The 19,155-nt window shown below is 39.6% G+C and overlaps 1 protein-coding gene across 4 annotated transcripts in view; it reads right to left on the bottom strand.

The window, feature by feature from the left end:
• The window catches only part of PRKAR1B (protein kinase cAMP-dependent type I regulatory subunit beta), a 101,470-nt gene that overhangs the window by 72,071 nt on the left and 10,244 nt on the right, over window positions 1–19,155 (bottom strand). For all 4 annotated transcript variants that reach the window (XM_062607985.1, XM_062607988.1, XM_062607987.1 and 1 more), the window contains exons 3-4: window positions 12,665–12,835; window positions 8,717–8,808 (exon numbers count right to left, since the gene is read on the bottom strand). In XM_062607985.1, coding sequence (XP_062463969.1) covers window positions 8,717–8,808; window positions 12,665–12,835 — 263 coding nt within the window. The remainder of the gene's footprint in view (window positions 1–8,716; window positions 8,809–12,664; window positions 12,836–19,155) is intronic.

Raw genomic sequence — 19,155 nt, 5'->3', positions numbered from 1 at the left:
TGACTAGTAAGAGAAATTAAGGTGCAGTTTTGACATCATTTAATTTTATTTCAGTCCCTGCCGCTGCCAAAAGGGGAGATCCTGCCCTGCCCTCTCCACTTTCTGCAGGCAGGCAAAGGACGGATCTGACTGGAAACTAACCCCCCGAGGGAGGATCACTTTTCAGGGAGCTGATCTGGCTAACTGTGGCAGAAGAGCAACAGAAATGTGCAGCCAAGGTTTGGCACTCACTGTGTTACTTCCTGCTTCGGTACCAGCTCAGAATTTGGCTTAAATCAATGGTGAAACCATACCCTGAGGCTCCTAACTGAGGTGTTATGAGCACCAGCTAACTTAGACGCCTACAGCAGGCAAAGTATCCTCCCTTAGTACCTATGTGGTTCCAGCACAGTGTGGACTCCTGGAGATACAGAAATGCTAATGCAGCATCATGGGAAGAGACTTTTTCTTGCACTGTTCTGCACACTGTAGGCATATAGGAAGCACAGGCAGAAGCTAGATCTGCGTTTGTTTTTTAACAAAAGAGTTAAGTTACAAATGCAAGGAAAATACAGGATGTGTAATGAATATGTCATAGCTGTGGCATCCTGTTTCTAAAATATCTTCCTCCTGAATGGTGCAGTCTTAGGTTTCTTCCACATATATGAGGCTTTCCAGCTGGCCTTCAGCCAGTGCTTTAATAAAACATGGTATTATGCAGAAGTGAATAAAGCTTATAGCAATAATAATGCCCTTGAAATTCACTAATCACAATAAGTTTCAAGAATATTTTTATATGAGATCAACAGTACAACAACTAAAATTCATCTATTAGCTATGGAAAACCACTTTTCTCATGTTAGATTATGCTTGTACTGAAAAAAGTACCCAAGCCATTACTGACCTGGACAAAGATTGTGCTTTCTGAATCTGAAGACAATATCTAGCTGCAAAAGAGCTGCCAGCACTTAAAGACACATTAAACTGATTACAAAAACAATTAAGATTGAATAAAAAATGAAGAAATGGTCTGAGAAAATAGGTATTCTTTCAATAGCAAGACCACAGTTGAGCATACTTGGGTAAGAATAACCAACAGCATAAATACACGTGATGATTCACTTCCAAAGTTGCATTTCTGCAAGAAAGGATCCAAGGATCCAGTGATCACATGCTAAGCAGGAGTCAACAATATCTTGTTGCTGCGAAAAATAAGAAACAAGAAAGAGGTGGACCACCTGAAGAAAGTTGAGGAGAACAACAAAATGATCAGTGGGCTGAGGAACCTGGTCTGCAAAGGAAGACAGGGAGAATGAGGTTCACTTAGCTGAGAAAACAGAAGATGTGTGAACTAATAACTCTTCAAATATATTTAAAAAAGATAAATGTCTAAAGAAAGAACACACTGGTTTCCCACTACTGCAGATCCAAGAATTACAAAAACAGGGCTAGGAGACTTCTCCCATCGAAACTGAGAACAAACCAAGTTATGTTCAAGGAGATTTGCCTTACCTATTCTTAACAATTATAGATCCTACAATCTATCTAAGTCTCTTAACACTAGAAATTATTACCACGTCTAGTTTACATCCATCTTGTACACTTCAAGCCTAATTCTGATGTTTTGCCTTCAGGGGACACAGGTACCTGATTATTCGTTTCCCTCTGCAGCAACCCTTAATACATTTTAAGAATGTTATTTTGCCTCAGTGCTGAGGAAGTCTTAATTTGGACACTAATGTCTTTCAAATAGAACCTGTTTATGCCCGGTAAGTCCCTAATGGACCCCACTTTGCCACCACTCATGGCTTAGGAAACTGCCTGAATTGCAGAACAAGGGCTATTTAAAACACACTTGTAAGAAGGTAGTAGGACATGCTCCTGAAATGCTAACAGCAAGATGGTATCTACAACAACTTGCCTCCAAGTTCATCTAGAGTATCACAGTAGCATGTGCACTCCATAGTGTTTGGGAGGATGCTGGGAAAAGGACAGGAATTTTTGCTTGAAGAACCTATTGCTTGGCTTGCAGGGCTGGTACAAGTGCCAGTTTCCATCTTTATATCTACGCCAAGACCAGCATAGAAAATAAAACTGCCCTTTATTCTCATACCTTTGCCATACAGGCAATACACAACTGTAAATGGAATGCTGAGTGTTGCTGTAATAAACACACAGCAGTTTTGTTTACTGTTTAGTTCATTTGTTGTTGCTTTTTTGCACCTTTGTAAGAGCTCAGTATTTTAGTAAAAGCATTAAATACAACTTCCTGACTCTTGTTTCCAAAGCAGTTTCAACACGAGTATACTGTTCAAACAAATCAATTTGTTATTAATCATAGAATCATAGAATAGTTAGGGTTGGAAAGGACCTTAAGATCATTTAGTTCCAGTCCCCCTGCCATGGGCAGGGACACCTCACACTAAACCATATCACCCAAGGCTCTGTCCAACCTGGCCTTTAAACACTGCCACGGATGGAGCATTCACAACTTCCTTGGGCAACCCTTTCCAAGTAAGAAAATACATAAAAGTATTCTGAAAGCTGTTGCAGGCATTACAGCCGCATGTACGTTAGTAATAAACACTTAAATAATTATGGTATCAGCTAAAATGCCAAAAGTAGAGTCTGGAAATGCCTGTTAAATATTTATCTACTCTCTTTATTCCTTAATGAACAAGTTTTACCTAGCGTTTACATATATATTTTAGATAGCATTTACATACAGATATAGTTAATGCTTAATCATTCCACTTTATGTGGTCAGAAGGCCCCCGAACTTCTGAACAGGGTCTGACAGACATGGCTCATGACTCGCAGCAGAGCAGACATGCATCAGTGACACCCTGGAAGTAGGACTGACTCTCCTGATGCTCTCAGTCCTGATCGCTCACCCGCTGCTCTGCTTCAGTTACACTGCTTTCTCCTTCTTGACAATCGTCAGCTTTGTGTCCTACTTCCATTTCTGCAGCAGGTCACCTCTGAACCTTCTCACTGCCACCCCTCCCAGTGGCTGCCCTCATCCAGTAGACAGAGAACATCCTGTCAACAAAAGATGAAAAAATAACTTTCATTTTTATCCACAGAAGGAAAACTAACAATCTCTTCCTTTCCCCTCTCAGCTTCCCCTCCCACCCCCGAATTCAACATCATGCCAAACCCAAGTGGATATACTTGTATTTCAGCATTACATGCAGAACAGATAAAAATTCTTCCTAGCTACACTGCCAGGTTAGAACAGATTAGGACAATCAGGCTAGCCCCTTGCCACCAATTTTTACTTTATACACCATTTCACAACTAAGAAGCCTTAGAGGATGTTAATCTGCTGGACATCCAAGAGTGGGAGAGGAAATAAAATGCTGCCAAGTTATGGGTGTAATTCTGTCTTTGCATAGATAGAAATCATTCACTACCTGCTGACTGAACAAAACCAAAGCAGCAGAGAGGGCATCAGTACAATGCACCCTGCTTTGCTGATTTCTTCCATATGCAAAAGTATCACTGGCAAAAAAAAGGGGGAAAGTTTATGCAACCTTTTAACAGCCTTCAGAATGGACCTCAACCATGACATCACATTGGAACCAACAGGGAATAAGTTCAGCAAGGAACTTCTTGCCACTTTTCAGCCATTAGAATCCATAGCACAGGTCACCTAAGACAACGCTTTAACGTTAAGTGCAACTTCCCACCAGCATTCTGGAGGGGCATAGCAAAGACAGATACACTTTCTGCAATATAAATTCCTGCAAAGTCTGTAATTTCATCTTTGAGTTCTTTTATTAGGTATAAATGCCATAATTAAGGATTTTATTTTTTTTTAATGGGAATTCTTCTTCAATCACAGGTGTAATGAAGAGCAGAGAAACAAGATGACTTCTGCTCTCAACTGACATTAAAGACAAACTGTTGCAAAGAACACCATCTATAAGAAATAAATTTATGTTTATAATGCAAAATTCCCTTACAACTAATGTTGCCATTTCACTTGTCCCCAGTAGAATGAAAGAGAGGGTGAATGCCTCTTACCTGGCTGTAGGTCCAGCTCCACCAATGTTTCCTCTCAAGGCTGTTCATCCTTGGACAGACTGCTGAGCAATTCCTAGCTATTCTGGGTGCACAGCCTGCACAGTGCTGTCTTCTGTATCAGAAGTTGTTCTATGCTGCAAGGAGCTCCTTTAGAGCTGTCACACAAGATGATGTTCTGCAGGACTGTGCATATATATGTAAGGCTTTGGTGAGGACAACAGTCACTGACCTTGCAGTGATCATAACTACGTCTTTAGTGTGCTCTTTGCCTGGGGAAAATGTCTTCTTGGTGGCCATTTCCACAGCTTCTGTGTGGTGCTTCCACACCAGTATGAACTATGCTTTTCCAGAAAACCTTGGTGCATTCACATCTGAGCTCACACCAATATGCTCCACTGCTCACCTAACAAAACCCTTTAAGCAGTCTCTTCCAAAAGTTTTTGAGTGGAGTCACAAAGGAAGTGGAATACAGAAGAAACACAAAACAAAGGGCAAACCCTCAAGTGAACATAAGCTAGCCAATATGTCATCATTTGGGGTGGGGGAAAAGAGAAGAGAAAACTTAAGAGCACTGTGCCTAGGGACCTGCAGGATGATATAACAGCACTATCAAAATCCACACAACTACCCAGGCATTAAATACGTAACTGCAGAGTAAATACACCAAACAAAGTGAAAGGGAAGGGCTTTGCCACACATCCCACTCAGGGAAGCAAAACACATCAAAGCACGTATGAGAGAAGGCTACTCAGAGAAGACTGCAACTGAGTTTGGGCTGTTAACAAGGTGATGAGCCCAAAGTTAGGCACACTGATACACATTCATGTACTCCCTGCAACGTACTAAGTTGTTCAGCTCATAATTAAGCCCATCACCCCCTTAACATTCAGCTTTTCCCCACAGCTCATAAGTATTTACCCTATCCATATTTCACAGAAATTTTTAATATGCTCCAGTATTTTTGCTAGATGTGAAATATTTTAATGAACAATCAAAATCAAATGATATCTATTAAAAAACAATAAGAAATTCATTTTGTGAAGCCCTGATCTTGATTTAACTTCTTACACCTAGCTTCTCTTCAATTCACAAAGATTTTGGATAATGAGTATATGATACATCCATGTAAACCTAAGGTTTTGCTGTCTATGAGCATGTAACAGACCAGCTCCAGGCAAAAGAGGACACACAGAAATACTATTAAAAAGCTCCACATTCCTGGTTTTGCAAATGAGAACAACAGCTCCCTTACAGTTAAAAGCACATTTCCACTTCAGATAATGGGCATTTTGCCACTGGCTTTGAGAAAACCAGGACCCTACTCCAGAGTTTAATCAAGATCTTATTGAAATCAGTGGAGAAATCTCAGGAGAAAACAGTGGACTGCCACATCCCTTTGCAGAGCTGCGCTTTTCTATTGGCAACTCTTTAAACAAACATGTTGGCAAAAGGTGCTCATAACTAGCTCTGATGCAATTTGAGTTTCCCTTTAATTTCACTTTTCAGTATAATTTTACACCAGAGACTGTGTGTAATGTGTGCATGCACGTGTGAGTGCATGCAACAGATAAATGGCAACCCTATTTTAAGCATGGCACATGAAAAGATGCTATCTAAAATAAGACTTGAACAAAAACTATTTCAGACACCAGTGCAAAAAAGATACATTTACTCTAACTTCAGCATGGCTTCTCATGCAATTAACCATTCATATGGAATATCTGACACAAAGATAACATGCTATACACTGCCTTTATAAATAAGCGTTAACATCAGATATAAGGACTTTCAGAGCTGCCAAGCAGCAAGTGCAACACAAGTCACGTGGACTACACAGCCATAGAGCAGAGTAACATAAATATCTTTTCAGAGAAGGAAAAATATAAGAATCTTCCATTGTAAATGAGGAATTAAGCCCTGTTAGTCCATTCTTTCCCCACGTGAACACCTGCAACTCAGCAAACGGTCAACCACAAAATTAAATGAAACAACAATACTGTCTTCAGTGTAGAAAGCACTGAGGAAGATAAACACCAACACTACCACTGCAGCACAGAAAACAAAATAACCTCACTCAGCATTAGACCATTCCAAGAGGACAAAACCCAAATGAAATCATATACTATTTACTTTACCAAACTACATTATCTGCAACAAGATGCAAGCTGAAGTGAGGGCAATAGTATGCTCCAATTTCATAAATAAAACCAAAAAACGCAACAGCATGATGTCAAGAATGAGCTCAGTAAAATGCAAAGACAGAACAATTTATCCATTCATTGCAATCCTGTCTGCAAAGCAGAATGCATGTATCCTGTGAGTTCCCTTTTTTGCCCCCAGTGTCAGCAATAGCTTGCTGTGTTCATCATGAGGCTTGAATGAGGCACCTAGACATATCCCAAGGGAGCAAGGGAGATTGTATGAATCTGAAGCTGAATATGCTACAGTGCACAACCCAGAAACCAAGAAGCTTCTAAATCTTTTGACAGCAGAGGCAGTATACACCTGGTCGAGCCATAGTTTGAGGACTGCAAAAGCAGACAGTCTTCAACCCAAATGCAGTATACATATGAGAATCTGTGTGCATCACTCCTAACACATACCTGTAACAGTACTGTCTGGCTGACAGAGGTAAATAGGACACAGGGAATGGATAGGAAAAACCATGACCATGATGTACAATCAGCACAGTGCAAGAAAAAGCACTTCTCCTTCAGTTTTTCTCTCTCACCCTACTTTGATAAATATTACTGAAATGTCCCTCTTCCAGCCCTAAAACCTGTCTCTTCAGGACCTATCACATCAACATACCCACAGGATAACTAGGGTTTATAGCAGTTCTGTACAAGAATTCTCTGCTGTGGGTGAAAAAGCGAAAAGAAATGTGCAAAGTTAATCCTCTTCTAATTACTCCAGAAATGTGCATGCTAATGGTATCATAATAATTAGGACTGCAAAGTAACTAAACTGTGTAAACGCCTATGAGAGGGAGCAAAATTTGCACACTTGGAACGTGCTTTGACTGAAAGTACTTGAGTAATCCCTCTGAAGGACTGTACTGCTGATGTTCTGCCAGTATTAAAAACATGAGTGTAGACAGTCTTTGTCCTTTCTAACCATCAAAGCACAGAAAAGTAGGGCTGGCAAAGACCTCATGACATCACTTTGCCTAACTGCTGCAAGGCAGAACTGGCACTACTTATATCATTCCTGGCAGACTCTAGAAATCTGCTCTTAATGGCCTCAAGTAGTGGAGAGTCCACAACCTACCCAAGCAGTCAGAAACCTCTTCCTAGTATCTGAGTTAACTCTCCTACTGCACTTTAAATCTGTTACTCTTTCCCTTTGGCACACATAGCAGTTGATTTTGCATATACCATTATTCATACACAATTATAAGCTATTACTGCATCCCTCTGCCCCTGACTTTTCTTCTGCAGGCCAACCAATCCCATTCTTTCCTCAGAAGTGATGTTATCTAGACCTATGATTGTTCCCACAGCTCTTCCCTGAACTTCCTCCAACCGTTTATCCTTGAAGTGCAGTGCCCAATCTGGACTCTGTGTTCCAGTTGAAACCTTTCCAACACTGGGACGTCTTGCATGTTCTCCCATTTAGTTACCCCAGTAAAACGTTAGTATTTTCAAAACAGCTTGACATTGGTGACTAATGTTCAGATCATGATTCACAATGAGCTCCACATAGTTTTTCAAGGAACTACCAGAACTGCAAAAAAAGGCTTAATAGTTATAAAGGTGTTCTTCCTGCCTAAGTATACTTCTCTGCACTTGGCTCAGTGACAATCCATGCTGCTTTTAGTAGAACACTTCTTCAACCTGTCAGCATAATTCTGAATTCTAGCCTTTCTCCCAATGTTTTAGCAGTCCTTCCCATCTTCATGTCATCCAAAAATTCAACACTCATACTCTATCCCACCACTGAGGTCATTAATGACAACAATGATGAAAACCAGACCAACCCTTCCCACACTTCAATATATCTTTTCATTAGAATGACAAACCATTGTTAACTGCTATTTGGTACGGAAATCCAAGCAGTTTTGTATAGATTCCATCGTGGTTTCAATGAAGACATGTTTTCCTTGATTGTTTATGAAACTGTCATACCTTATGTTGAGAACATCACTAGAAGTCAAGCTGTTTGGCCTCCGTTGTGCCTTCCCTAGCTACAAGCCTTGATACTCAACTGTAGAAGGACATTTTCAAGTTTTTAAGTCACGCTGGTTGTTACTGAACTCTGTGGTCTCCTTCAGGTGCTTACACATAATTTGTTTGCTCCAGTTTTTCAAAGAACAAAATAATTTTCCTGAAATTCTCTTCTGTCTCTTTATCTCATACTTTTTCTTTCCCACTCCTCCAGCACATGACCTGTCTTCCCTGAGTTCTCAGAATTAACCCCAGAGGCTTCTAAGATGACTTTAGCCAATTCCTTAAGTAACCTAGAATTAAGTTCATTGGGCACAACTGATTTGAAAACATTAAATATGCCTGAATACATTCTGGCCTGTTCTTGCCTTTCTTTAGCTTGTGATTTTACTCTCTGTCATAATACCATAAGCGTGAGTGTGCATCTAGTATGACTCAAATGCATCAGTGAGAGCAGTTTTGATCCCTGAGTTAAAATGCAATATAATTTCTTGTCCTTATATCAAGATGTAGATTTCTTTAAATCATAAACCTCATCATACCTTCGTTCATTGTCATCAAGATGAGCAAAGAGCACGTTCTTGGAAATGGCCTTCGCCAGAGCAGTCATAGTTTTATAGTCCTTTGGAATAACCTGTAGAGAAAGGAATAAAGGGTAATTACATACCTGGTTATATTTCTTTATAGATCTTGAAATCTTGAAATCTATAGAAAATTCCACTATTCAAACACTGGATTTCAAACACTGAGAAAGGCTTAGGCTATAATATAAATCCACTAAGAAAGTAATACATTACAGTTTTGACAATGTGAGGATAAGAATTTATGCTCCCAATATGAGAGCCAAAACAGAAATGTAAGATCCAGCATGAGAGGGTAGAAGGATATCCATAAAATACTATAATTAGCAGGTACTGACAGCTGTGTAGTCTCCTTTCAAATCTTTTGGACTGAGGAAAACATATTTCATTGTCTTCTTTCCCCACAAACAGTATCAGAAGCAACCTACTTTAAAAACTAGGGAATGAGCAACATTTCTTTAGACGAAAGGTAAAAATGTGTGGATTACATACTTTTCAGTACTGGTTGTTGTATAAGGAACCACACTCCTGCTAGGCCCACCTGGGTCAAAATCCTGTGCCTCTGCTTCATGGAATATGGGAAGTACTTGCATTTGAGAATGAAAAGACATTTTTATATGTTAATTAGAGAGATGGCAAAGGTCCTGTTGAATTTGCTCAAAATATATGCTGAAATCCAGGAGTATGTTTTCATATTGGATGAAGCGTTTTGTAAGACTTTTTGCAAGTTAGGCTTTCCATTTTGGTACACATTTTGGTAAGACATTAGTAAAGACACTGTATCTCTCTATTTGCCAAGCATTTCCTTCTGCCAGTCACAGACTTAGTGATTATGAGAGACACAAGAAATCTGTAAAAAGGTTATGACTTGTAGAAGATGTCCTTTGAATTTAGTAATGTGATTTTTCTTAATACTTTCATTATAACTGGACAACATCAAGCCTAGCAAAAGTTTTAAGTGTTAAATAAACCTTACTTCGATCTGAAAACTAACATCTGTTTGCCTGTTTCAATTACTGTACAAAAAAGGTCTGAGAATGGGCATTGCTCTTTTGTACTTTCTTATGACAGAAATACTGTATCTGTCTTATTTAAGTTACTATGTACACTGATGTGTAGGCAGTTTCCTTTCCTCATCCTGGAAAAAAAAAGGTACTACCCATCCAATAAGAAGGATGTCTCAAATGGGAAAACTGATCTAGCATCAGTTCATCAGTTCTTAAAAAAAAATTGATCTAGATTTATTTAAAAGGAAAATATTGCACTGCAAAGATCTAAAGTTAAACTCTGGTTTCAGACATCCCTTATATTAACTGTGGTAGTCATTAGACTACTTAAGTCTATAGAAACAGATATGTATAAACATGTAAACATATCTGTATCAGAGTGAAATGTAATCTAATTTATCAAAAGTTTAAATTCCTCAATGTTAAATAAAATGAGCATTTGGCCAGTATCTTACTCTTGGTTTTCACCCTATCAAACAAACCTGGGATTGAATTGCAGTCCTGAACCCTTGTTCCATTAAGAATACCCTAGCAGGTCAGCTTACTGCTGATGAGTCAAAAGGGTAGATAATCAAATCTCTAAGACATTCAGCCCCAACCCTTCTGGCTGATTATGGAATAGCATTGTCTAGCCTTTCTCAGACTAAATCTGCAGCAATTAAAGCCACAAGGCAGAGACCAAAGTGGGTCTGTTGGGACAGGGACACAGAAAACCAAGGAAAGCTTCTTTAAGTATCCCATTAACCAGGCATCTGACCAAAATCAAAGCCAGGCAGAAACTTGACCATTTCTTACATCCCTCTTTCAAGTTATCACTGAGTGTTCTCTTCAAGCTGACTTGACAGCAGGACTCCAATTCTGATAGTAAACTTCATGTTATGTCAGATGTGTTGACAAATATTGCTTTCTCTAGTTTCAGGAATGAAGCAATGAAATAATCTTCCACAGAGATCTTCCTCTGAGCCTCTCAGAATGGAGCCATGTGCTTGCTCAAATCACAAAGCTAAATCTCCTTTGACTTTCTCCCCAGTGACATAACTCATCGCACTGCCTTTAGCACTACTCATCCTATAGCTCACCCCTTCAAGGGATCCTTTAAACTGGCTTATGACCCAGATGTGTTTCTATCCAATACCTGAATTGAAGCCAGTGATTCTTCCTGGCTACTATCTAAAATTCCATCAGTTTGGAATAGTGTAGCACAACCCTTGCCTTGCTTTTTACACGTTTAAATTAGTTTCATAATCTGTCCTTTCAATGTCTCTCTTTATTTCTGTATTCCAGAAACCTCTGCCACAAACATCCATGGGATTCATTTGCTGATGGCAGAAGTCAAAGCACTGACAGAAACCTTTCCAGTGCTAGTTCTATACTCCTTGCAGCCTCGGTAGCCTGACAAGAAATTATCCCTTAAATTATTATTATTTAAGTTCAGACAGTTCTTCAGAAATGAAAATCATAACAGCCCAGTCACGGAACACACAGAATATGATCTGTACCCCTTCTGCCAGTTCATTCCTACCCATGCTACTGTGAGGACTTATTGGCATCATTGTTGAAAAAGGAAAAAAATAAAGTTTGTTTATAAAGAATTACAAACCCAAAGGAATTATAAACCATTATAAACCTAAAAGAATTACTCAGGGGTGTAGGACGGAATATTTCCTTTGATTTTCAGAAGAGTCAGATGGAACCCATATTAAGCAGAGACAGATGTGATCTCTTCATGAAAGTTTTTAATGGGGATATTGCAAACTGCACAGAAAGAAAAGCGTTTGAAAGTGGCTTTTAAAATATCACACAACCATTTTAACGGTGTAGTGCACTACTAGCATGATCACAGTTCTGTTAAAATTGACTGTACACCTGCAAGTATTATTCAACTGCCACAAGAATATTCCTCCATACTTGTTTTTAGGATGAAAGGCCCTCCTAATTCTTTGTTTCTTGGGACAGAAATCCTCAGAGCAGCCAGTGAACTTGTATCATAAATGGATGACAAAAGCACAGCTGATGGCAGAGGCAAAAAGTATTCTGCCAAAAAACAGTGACTGACAACATGTATTCCCATAAAAACAAAGCTCTCTGGTTTAAAGCTACTCCAGGTGTGCACAAAAGCAAATTAGCAGCATCTGTCAACCTTACAAAATGCATCTTTAGGCTAGCTCCCTAAACAAACATGACATACGTTATTGTAATGTCTGTATTTTAATAACCTTTGAAAGCTTTGGCCAGTTTAAAAAACAATTCCAGGGTTATTAAGAGACATCAAGGATATAAAATAGCTAGATAATTTTGTGGGGAAAAAAAAAGGGATGTTAAACCAGAGAAGCCCAAATCTGTGTTTCTACTGAAGAAATTACCTAATTTGGGATTGGTATTTCTTCAAAGACAACAGTCACATAAAATCCCCCAAGTATAGTTAACAGAACTCCAAAACCCATGGGTGAGGTGCTACCCAGTCAACATGTGAACCATGCACCTGAATGGTCAAGAGAACCTAAATGACCTAAGTGACCGAGGTGAGAAGAAAACTTGAGCTAGAAGTGACTTTTTTGGAAGAAAGGCAGGAAATGCAGCAATAGAAAAGGCTGTTTTCCAAAACTGTGAGGCTCTGACAACACTCAGAAGCTGCCAGAATCTGTGAATTTTGACAAAATGACTGAGGCTTACTGACCCTCTTAGAAGGGGTCAAAAAGGAAAGAACAGAAAATACTGAAGCCATATTGATGGAGAAAGTAATTCGTCACGGAGACAACAAAAGAACTTGAGCGTGAAGAAGATGGTCCAGCAGTGCATATGCCAGCATTAGGATACCATCCTACAGGCTGACCCATGAGTCCAAACTACGAGCAAAATATGATTGTCCTGTACCTCTCAGAACCAGACAGTAACACATTACCTTTCTGACATAAGAAACAGCATCTTCCTCAGTGTACACCTCTGCACTGACTCCTCCTCTCCTGCGTCGGGCCTTTACCACTGGGTTTGGAGGAGGAGGGGAAATCTCATCATCATGAGAATCAGACTGGGAACTGGATTTCTGACGAGCCAGTATTTGTTTGCATTCTTCCTGCAAGACAAAAAGAGACAATGAAACAACTCTTACCCATGTAGCCACGTTGCTGGATATACTCAATTCACTCTTCTTTTATGACCACAGCAACCCCCTCACTCCTACATTTGGCTGGCTGTCAATTTACACACATGTACTGCTGAAAAAAAAATTAAAAATTTAATGTGAGCAGCCTGAGGGACTGACACTTAACTACAATGTGCGTACAGGTATCATCACTCCAATATCTGACCTGTTCAAGTCTTTCTTACACCTAATGGAAACCAATATATTGCAAACTTCAGACATATCTTTGCAGCTACTCCTGGATGAGAAAGCAAAAGAAAAAGCCTCTTTTGCTTATTCTCCAACATCACAGCTGTTTTTTTCTAGTTGGCTTGTATGTATCTTTCTTTCTTGTACAGAGGACATATCAGAAGCCACACATCAATATATTAGATAGGTTTCTTCATCTTGTTCTTGCCTTGCAGGCTTAGTATCACCAGCAAGAACAAAGATGCTCCCTACTCCAGAACTTCTGCCATATAGCAGATTTACAATCAATGGGACTACTTCCAAGCAAGCAAGATCCAAGGTAGGCTCCAGAGGACTATGAAAAATGATGGCTGGCCTAGCACCAGCTGGCCAGTAGGGAGGTTATTCTAATTTCACGCTCATGAAACAGAGAATCAAATACAAAGGGGAATCCCTGAAGAGGTAACAGGAAGCAGTACAGAAAACCTTCACGAAAGGATGTCAAAGTTGCAAGACTTCATCAATTCATACACTGAATTGACTTCTAAAGAATTAAGACAAGTAAGATCAGTCATAATATTTTCCTAGAGCCCCACCTCCTATTCTTCAGTTTCCTTGGATTCAAGGGAAAGCACACAGGAGTAAAGTTCTCTTTGCACCATACACATGTATCAGTCAAAGGAAAGGAGGCCTGTCTGCTTGTTCCCAACCCACCTCCTTGCCTCTGGTAGCACTTCAGCCTGGCATCCTGTTCATAACACACCAGACTGCCTTTCCTACTTCTTTAGTTCCTTCTTCTAGTGATTCCTTCTGATTTTCACTGAGCTTGCCTACAGCAGGAAGAACTGGCAATGGGATGGACCACATGTGCTGTCCTCATCTTGTCTGATACAGGCAACTGAAGGGCACATGCAGGAGAGACATGAGCACTGTAAGAAGGCAAGCTGTCTTTTGCAGCAGTAGTCCAGTAATTTTATTTGCTGGTATCTATTATGTTGCCTTAGGCATAACTCACACCCTGCTAGTCTCAGGGTTATGTTGATTAACATACATGTAGTCAGCTATCATCCAATGACACCTTGAACAACTCTCAGGCTACCCAAAAGAAAATACAGTAGTGATGAGGTTCCTCATCATTGGGTACCCCATAAAACCAACATTCCTTAAACAGGGATGCCAGAACCTGGCCTCTGCCTTACCCTGTTAATTTCCAATAAGACTTTCCAATCAGAGCTAATACATGGAATCAGTGGAGGTGGGAGGATCTAGGAGCACCAGCACTAGACATGTGGCAGGTTACCAACATAGGTGGTTGGTCCCATTGACAAAGGAAATGAGTTATAGTTCACTCATTACGTATGACACTAGAAAACTGGCACAAGTTCACCATTTTTAAGCTTTAAGAAAAACCTCCATTTTGCCACTGATGTTTATAAATGTCTGACAAATCCAGTCATGCCACTTGTCTCTTCACGTTTTACTCTAGTTTATTTCATCACCACCACTGACACTGCCCCTCTCATTAACCTAAGGAGCCTTTGGCACCAATCTTTGATGTATTACTGCTACTTGAAATAAATAATTGAATAGTATTTCCCAAGCTGCATAATTCAAAGTAACAAGTCACACATGCTGATTAAGAGACTACTGAAATACTTAAGAGACAAGCACAGAGATAAAATGTAGAGGGCTGGCTAAAGATCTGACTTTCCAAGGTCCTGACCTGCCTCAGAAAGTGCCAAATTCTTTCCGAGATCAGTATTTTTTTTTAATTGGGATTACAACACTGCAGCTCCTGTGCCATAACACAGTTGAACAAGGTGCTGTTACCAAAAAACATTAAAAAAAAACCCTGATTTCAGATGTATTAATACTTACTGTAACTTCTTTATTTCCTATTCAAATTTCAAATAGCACTGAGTACGTAGCAAATAACTCAGCCAGATTTCCCTATCATGTAAGAACTGCAAGTCCTATCAAGCATGTTCATCAACTTCTTCCCTACTTCTCTCTCGCTTCCTTAACTACAGTGATGCACTTGTAGAAACACAAACATTTTAAATACAAATATATATGCTACATATTATCACTACTTAATATCTAGTCATCCAAACCAAGCCTATGGCTGAAGAATTTCAAATACTATTATTGGCTATTGCCATTTATGTACCCCTGATATTGTTAACATTCTCTGTTTATATTAAATGAACACAAGCAAATGCACCTTCTTCATAAGCTTAACTGAAAGCTAATTAAGATTTTTTTGTACAGTTAGCAGCTGAAAGTATACTAAAAGGTAACTATAACAAGAAGGCTCTTAGGTAACTATTTAATGGTATGTAGCGCTTACATAGCTCTTTTTATACATAGCATATTTACTCAGAGAGAAGAGTAGCACTTTGCTCCATTTGAATATCAAATACACACTTCTTTTTCAGTACACACTGTATAAAAGGCACTTTCAAGGAATTAATAAATAACATCTCCCCTGCCCCAGGACAGATTTATACATGAAGAAAACTCAGTGAGATAAAATTAATATCACAAAGCATGCTCTTAAACCCAAATACTTTTTAAAGCCAAAAAGGTATTAAAGGATTATAAAAGTGAGTTACTATATGATTCACTTTAAAAGGAAGTCTCTTCACTACAAACTCCTTTTATGTAAACAGCAGACAGCTGACTGGCTGGCTTTTCCATACGCTGCTGTTTGTAGTCTAGGTAGGATTTCCACTACTGAACTAAAGAGTGCCTTTTGAAAATAAAAGCATAGGCTCTGACCTAGGTTAAGCTTTCAAAAAGCCTCTTCCAAGTATCTGGGGTTAAAACTACACAAATATAGCAAATATTTTAAAGGAGGAATGGGCTCTCTGAAGAAGAGTTCTTCAAACACTGATCTTCAGACACAGCTTGATGTGAACGCCTGTGCAGAACTCACTTTCAAGTAAACACCTCACTATCTTTTGTTGTCATGACAACAAGTGTTTTCACTCTCTATTCAGATGGCACAGATAATTCACAGTTATGGGGCCCAATTATGTACACCTTAAAATAAGAAAACACATGGAAGACACACTGCAGAACAGTGCAATTGCCTCTGAGCAAGCCCCAGTGATTATCTTGTTCCTCCCTTCACACTAGTATCTGCACCGGTTTGAGTGGAGATGCTCCTGACTTGTAGGACATGGAGGGTCTGATTCAGTTATCCCAAATATGGCCCAGTGCCATTCTGGGGGACCTTGCTCAGCTTTCAGCTGTCAGCTGAGGACATGAGTCTCAAGCTGTCCTGGGTCACATCTACCACCTTAGTGGGCATTGCATGTAATTTAGGAAGTCTTAAATGGCAGCAGGGTACCACGTGTGAGCCACTAACTGAAGCCTCCATCGTCCCTGTCACAGTCCAATATATTTATGTATCAACACACCCCAAATCTACAAATCAACATTGCTGAGTGACAGTAATACCCCATTTCCTATACAGATAATCTAAGTCTACTTCTATTTAAACTGTGTTGTAAGTGTCCAAAAACCTAGCTGAAGTTGTAAACAAAGGTGACTTCAGGGGGAGGTGGACAGTGAAACTGGAATACCATTACTGACTTCAATGACAATAAACTGGAAAGGAAAGAAAATATACCCTTGTTGCCCCAAATTAAAAGCATCACCCATAAATAAAACTGCAGTGACCCGTTTATGTTTAGAATGTCCACCTTCAGCTAAGACATTTGTTCTACAAGGTGCTGAGGTATAAAGGCAGGAATTTAGCACGCTGTCCTCAGCGTATGGGGTCACTGCCTTTCCTGATTAATGTTTCCATGAGCTTCTAATGAGTTTAAACACTGCAAGTGAAGTGACCACAATGCCAAGGCAGTTTTCAGGTTTACCCTTCCTTTCAGACTGCTGCTGAAGAGCACACACGCTTCCTGACCCAGAAGCTTTTTTCTCTATCGGCTGGAGCATTTCCAAACAGAAATTCACTTCCAGTAGTTCCTCTCCTGGTCTCTCCTTTCAGGCTTTGTCACTACCCGGAAACTCAGAAGTTTCAGTTGAAGGAAGGACAGCACATAAGGAGGTTCCACGTCACTGTGCAGCTTTAGAACAACATCCCAAGGAGACTTTTAAAAGCAAGTCAGCCGTTTGGTATCACTGCTCATTATCTCTGCTCTGCCTCCTACAATTTATTCATTGCATTCAAAAGCAACAACACAAAATGCACTCTAAATGAAATATTTTTTCTCAAGCTCACTCATAAAGTTTTCTTACTGACAGAACTGGAATCTGCTTTCTGTTTATTCACAGAAAATGTGCAGGATAGTTTATGTGCATGTAACTAACCTCTCTTTGCACTGGAATTGACCCAGAGGAGGTGCTCTCAACACAGGAAGGTTTCTAACACCACCCCATCACTCCTGGAGGCTGACATGATGATTTACAGCAGCTAATAAAGGCCAAAAGCAGAACACTCTGCTCTGTTGGAAGCACAGAACTGATGCCATTACTGACAATGGGAGAAAACTGGAAGGTCTCAATGTCCTTACCAGTCTTGTCTTTGCCACAGTGGATAACTACACTACCTTTATGATCATTCAGCCTTGTAAAAAGAGACTTTTCACACAACTCCAACTACTGTTCCATTGCCTTCCCGATGCTTATCTTCTAAAGCATCATTAAGAAATATCTGTAACATCCACCCATCCTACTAATTCACTCCATAGTTACCCACTGCTTTGATTACTACTACCACAACCTTGATGGCCTTTCTGCATTTCACTTCATTCCCAATTTCCAATCTAGGCAAAAATTCTCCTGCCAAAAATCTACCTACTCCTCTGCTGCTCTGACTGCAATGCTCACCTTCTTGAGTCCCTTTACTGGCATCACTTTACCTCCTGCAACATGTTAACACTTCTTGTTTTTCCCTCCAGTGTCTTGCTGTATCTCAACCCATCACCACCTCTTCCCTACTTTCATAGAGAATGAGGTTATGTTACAAAACATAGACCATGTTTTTGATACTTAGAAGATGATATAATCAAAGAGAACTGTAGCCAACACTTCTGATTTTTTAAAATCTAGCCAAATAACAACATATGCATGCATACCTTGTATAAAGAAGATGCCCACAGAAAACACGTATTTGCTACTAGATAAATAGTTTAAACAAAAATGCTAAACATTATACTGTATTTTTCAGCAACAACCAGAGCACCTAAGTCACTGTGAAGTTTTTAACCACTGGATATGTAATGGCACAGCTGTTTATTTATTTTTCATTCCAGCCTTCTAACATAGCAGACCCTTAATCCAAGAGAAACACCATTAATCTCAGTGAGACTTACATGTAAGTTGCAGAAATGGACCATCAGAACATAGGAAGAGATAGCTGCTAACTGAGGTTACCAACAAAGAAGAAATCATAAATGCTGGTATGCTATTTTTCTCCTTAAAATACTTTAGCTATGTAGGCCCACTTAACATTTAGAGGCATACTGATGCCCTCAGATCAAAAGTGATGCTGAGAGCAAAGTTGGTTATTCAAAAGCTTGTGTTCCCTCAGTGATTTCAGAGTGGAAATTGTCTCCAAAACATTTCTACTACAAAATTCTATAAATAATTTATTCTCTCTTCTAAAAAATTATCTGATGTTAATACAAATATGAACATACACGTGCTGGCCTACTCTTCTTAAACATATACTCCGCCTTTTTCTCTCTCTTTCATCCTCCAACCTTCCATATGCATTTCATTTTTGAAACCCAAAACAACTTTGGTGTGCTGAGTGCCTTCATTGGTACAGGGGTATTACGGCTAGACAGCAATTTGAACTGCATGCTCGGCAGGAATCCATGTGTCCCTTAACCCTTCAGTGGGATGCTTACAACTCAGTATTTTTGTTTTTCACAATTTGCCAGTTAATCCAAGATAAATAATCCTGGCCATGGTTTTATTTCAAGTTTCCCATAGCTCACTCTCTGAGTTCCCTAGTGTCTTGCCCAGAGGTGATGGAGCTGGCGGGCTGAGCTCCTGGGAGTTACAGAACGTCAAGAGCTTGAGCTTACAAAGCTGTACAGAGTACAGCTTCA

Source organism: Pezoporus occidentalis, unplaced genomic scaffold (genome assembly GCF_034315485.1).
Source record: "Pezoporus occidentalis ecotype Australia unplaced genomic scaffold, CSIRO_AGI_Poc_V1 ctg128, whole genome shotgun sequence".
NCBI classification, from domain to species: Eukaryota; Metazoa; Chordata; class Aves; order Psittaciformes; family Psittacidae; genus Pezoporus; species Pezoporus occidentalis.
Note: the sequence above shows the minus strand (reverse complement) of the source record. Positions and strands in the feature narration are given on the sequence as shown.